We start from the raw sequence: 3,481 nt of genomic DNA on the forward strand, positions 1-3,481 counted from the left end.
AAGACAGCGGCGAATGAGCACAACACACGAGAAGACGTTTGCCGCATCGTACTAATAGCAGGAGATACTACGAAACTATAATAAATATAAGAAAAATAAAATCTCAAGTATTGTGAGTCTAAATATTCAATCAATAAATAATTGTATTCATGAGATTTGATTTTACTTTCATTACATTTTAATAAAGCACGGGAGAATAGTCAAGACTCCCCTGTTTCCCCAACAGATTTTTTTTTATTTTCTGCATTACTTTATAAAAGGATAAGATGGAGGCTGAACAGATAAGACCTAGAAAACTCTGCAGACACGCGCCACACTGTATGTGTAAGTACTACTTATTTTCTGTCTCTACCGATATCAGAAATTATTAATCTGTTTAGATCCAAATTAAAAAGAAACCTTAGAATTGTTTTAATATTTTTTGAAGAATGATATCAACAGTATCACTAAAGTCTAAATAATAATAATAATAATAATAATAATAATAATTTACAATAAAACCTCTCCAAAAGGGAACGTCTTCCACAAGACCAATCTCTCATCCAGACAATGATTTGTGTGATGGATTCGCAGTTGTTTTATATTTTGTGCTTATTGTCCACTGATTCAGGAGTCGCTGTATTTTTAGTGATTTTCTTAAATCGTTTTCCCTTCTAGATTATTATACAAACTAAACCATAATGGATAATAGAATGGAGGAAAATTTGTCAAAGCCCTTGGATACGCTTACCCACCGATAGTGCCGGGGCTCATGGTGTCTACAAGATCCATTTCATTATGCCTAAAGGTCACGGTTTTCCATTTTTTTTTTGAAAGTTTTTCAATGTCCAGTAAACTTTCCTCCATCCTGTTAGAATAGGAGTTTGATACCTTACTGGTAAATAGTTTTGCAAGTGCTCTCATTTCACTCCTTATATGTAAGCATAATAAAATATAAGAATTTTTTTTTTTAGGCTATGTATCAACAAAACATTTCCATGATTACAAAAGTCCACCTCTTGGGATTTCACAGCTCACAAAATGTGAATTTTTTATACTTTCCCATACTTCTGCTGATCTATTGCATGACACTTTGTGGCAATCTCCTCATGGTAATATTGGTGGTGTACAGCAGAGACCTTCACCGGCCCATGTACTTCTTCCTCACACAGTTGTCCATAGCGGACATCTTACTGACCTCAGATATTGTCCCAATCATGCTCCATAATCTTCTTCATAAAGTTGCCGTCATCTCTTTTTTTGGCTGCATTGTTCAGTTTTATGTATTTGCCTTCTGTGAATGTTCAGAATGTCTTCTTCTGACGGTGATGTCTTATGACAGATATTTGGCCATATGTAACCCCTTACGGTATACCACCATTATGAGTCAAAGTTTATGTCTAAAACTGGTCTTTATTAGTTGGGTAACGAGTTTTTCTATATCGACAGTTGAAATAGCGTCAACATCCTCGTTAGATTATTGTGGACCTAATGACATTGACCATTTCTTCTGCGATCTGCCACCAATACTTGAGCTCTCATGCTCAGATGTCAGTGGAGTCCAGTTGGAAATTATGCTAACTGGTGTGCCGGTTCTTCTCTGCCCATTCTTAATTGTTATAATATCTTATACTTATATCATCTTTGTCATACTAAAGATTCCTTCAGCTACCGGTAGACAGAAAACGTTCTCCACCTGCAGTTCGCACCTTATTGTGGTCTCCATATTCTACGGAACATTATTTGGTGTTTATGTTCTTCCAACCAAAGGAAAATCATTGAATATTACAAAATTTTTATCTTTGATGTACACGGTTGGGACACCGATGATGAATCCTGTGATATACAGTTTAAGGAACGCACAAATAATGAAAGCTTTCGGAACATTTCAATCTAACTTCTTACTGAAGATGGCAAAAAAATAATTTTGAAAATTAATATCATCATATAGGGACGAAAAGATGACTTCTTTTAAAAAAAAACTTTTTTCTCTATTTTTAACCCATATATCTGCTTTGCTAATATAAAAATTATATCATAGTATCATAGTATCATAGTTTTAAGGTTGAAGGGAGACTCTAAGTCCATCTAGTTCAACCCGTAGCCTAACATGTTGATCCAAAGGAAGGCAAAAAAACCACCAATGTGGCAAACAAGTTCCAATGGGGAAAAAATGTCCTTCCTGACTCCACATCCGGCAATCAGACTAGTTCCCTGGATCAATACCCTGTCATAAAATCTAATATACATAACTGGTAATATTAAATTTTTCAAGAAAGGCATCCAGGCTCTGCTTAAATGTTAGTAGTGAAACACTCATTATAACATCATGCGGCAGAGAGCTCCATAGTCTCACTGCTCGTACAGTAAAGAATCCTCGTCTGTGATTATGATTAAACCTTCTTTCCTCAAGACGTAGCGGATGCCCCCGTGTTCCAGTCGCAGGCCTAGGTGTAAAAAGATCTTTGGAAAGGTCTCTGTACTGTCCCCTCATATATTTATACATTGTGATTAGATCCCCCCTAAGCCTTCGTTTTTCCAGACTAAATAACCCCAAGTTTAATAACCTGTTTTGGTATTGCAGCCCCCCCATTCCTCTAATAATCTTGGTCGCTCTTCTCTGCACCCTCTCCAGTTCAGCTATGTCCTTCTTATATATCGGTGACCAGAATTGTACACAGTATATAAGTGCGGTCGCACTAGTGACTTGTACAGAGGTAGAACTATATTTTTTTCATGAACACTTATACCTCTTTAATACATCCCATTATTTTATTAGCCCTGGCAGCAGTTGCCTGACACTGTCCACTAAAGTGAAGTTTACCATCCACCCATACACCCAAGTCTTTTTCTGTGTCTGTTTTACCCAGTGTTCTACAATTAAGTACATAATCATAAATGTTATTTCCTCTACCAAAGTGCATGACCTTACATTTATCTACATTAAACTTCAATTGCCACTTCTCAGCCCAATCCTCCAATTTACATAAATCTCCCTGTAATATAAAATTATCCTCCTCTGTATTGATTACCCTGCAGAGTTTAGTATCATCTGCAAATATTGAAATTCTACTCCGCATGCCCCCAACAAGGTCATTTATAAATATGTTGAAAAGAAGCGGGCCCAATACTGACCCCTGTGGTACCCCACTATGAACTGAGACCCAGTCCGAGTACGTACCATTAATAACCACCCTTTGTTTCCTATCACTGAGCCAGTTTTTAACCCAGTTACACATATTTTCCCCTATCCCCATTATTCTCATTTTATGTACCAACCTTTTGTGTGGCACCGTATCAAAAGCTTTTGAAAAGTCCATATACACAACATCCACTGCATTTCCCTGGTCCAGGCTTGAACTTACCTCTTCATAGAAGCTGATCAAATTAGTTTGACAGGATCGATCCCTCATAAACCCATGTTGATACTCTGTCATAAGGTTATTTTTCTTGAGATACTCCAGTATAGCATCTCTCAAGAAACCCTCAAGGATTTTACCAA

At 36.8% G+C, this 3,481-nt stretch overlaps 1 protein-coding gene across 1 annotated transcript; it reads left to right on the top strand.

Moving 5' to 3' along the window:
- The first annotated feature begins 956 nt into the window (after window positions 1-956).
- Window positions 957-1,904, top strand: LOC142302921 (olfactory receptor 11L1-like). Its single transcript, XM_075344025.1, has one exon. It carries the CDS (start codon window positions 957-959, stop codon window positions 1,902-1,904), a length of 948 nt encoding a protein of 315 aa, XP_075200140.1.
- The last annotated feature ends 1,577 nt before the right edge of the window (window positions 1,905-3,481 follow it).

This window comes from Anomaloglossus baeobatrachus, chromosome 4 (genome assembly GCF_048569485.1).
Source record: "Anomaloglossus baeobatrachus isolate aAnoBae1 chromosome 4, aAnoBae1.hap1, whole genome shotgun sequence".
NCBI classification, from domain to species: Eukaryota; Metazoa; Chordata; class Amphibia; order Anura; family Aromobatidae; genus Anomaloglossus; species Anomaloglossus baeobatrachus.

Coding starts and splice junctions, on each gene's coding strand:
- LOC142302921 (XM_075344025.1), top strand. CDS start 957: ATGTATCAACAAAACATTTCCATGATTACAAAAGTCCACCTCTTGGGA.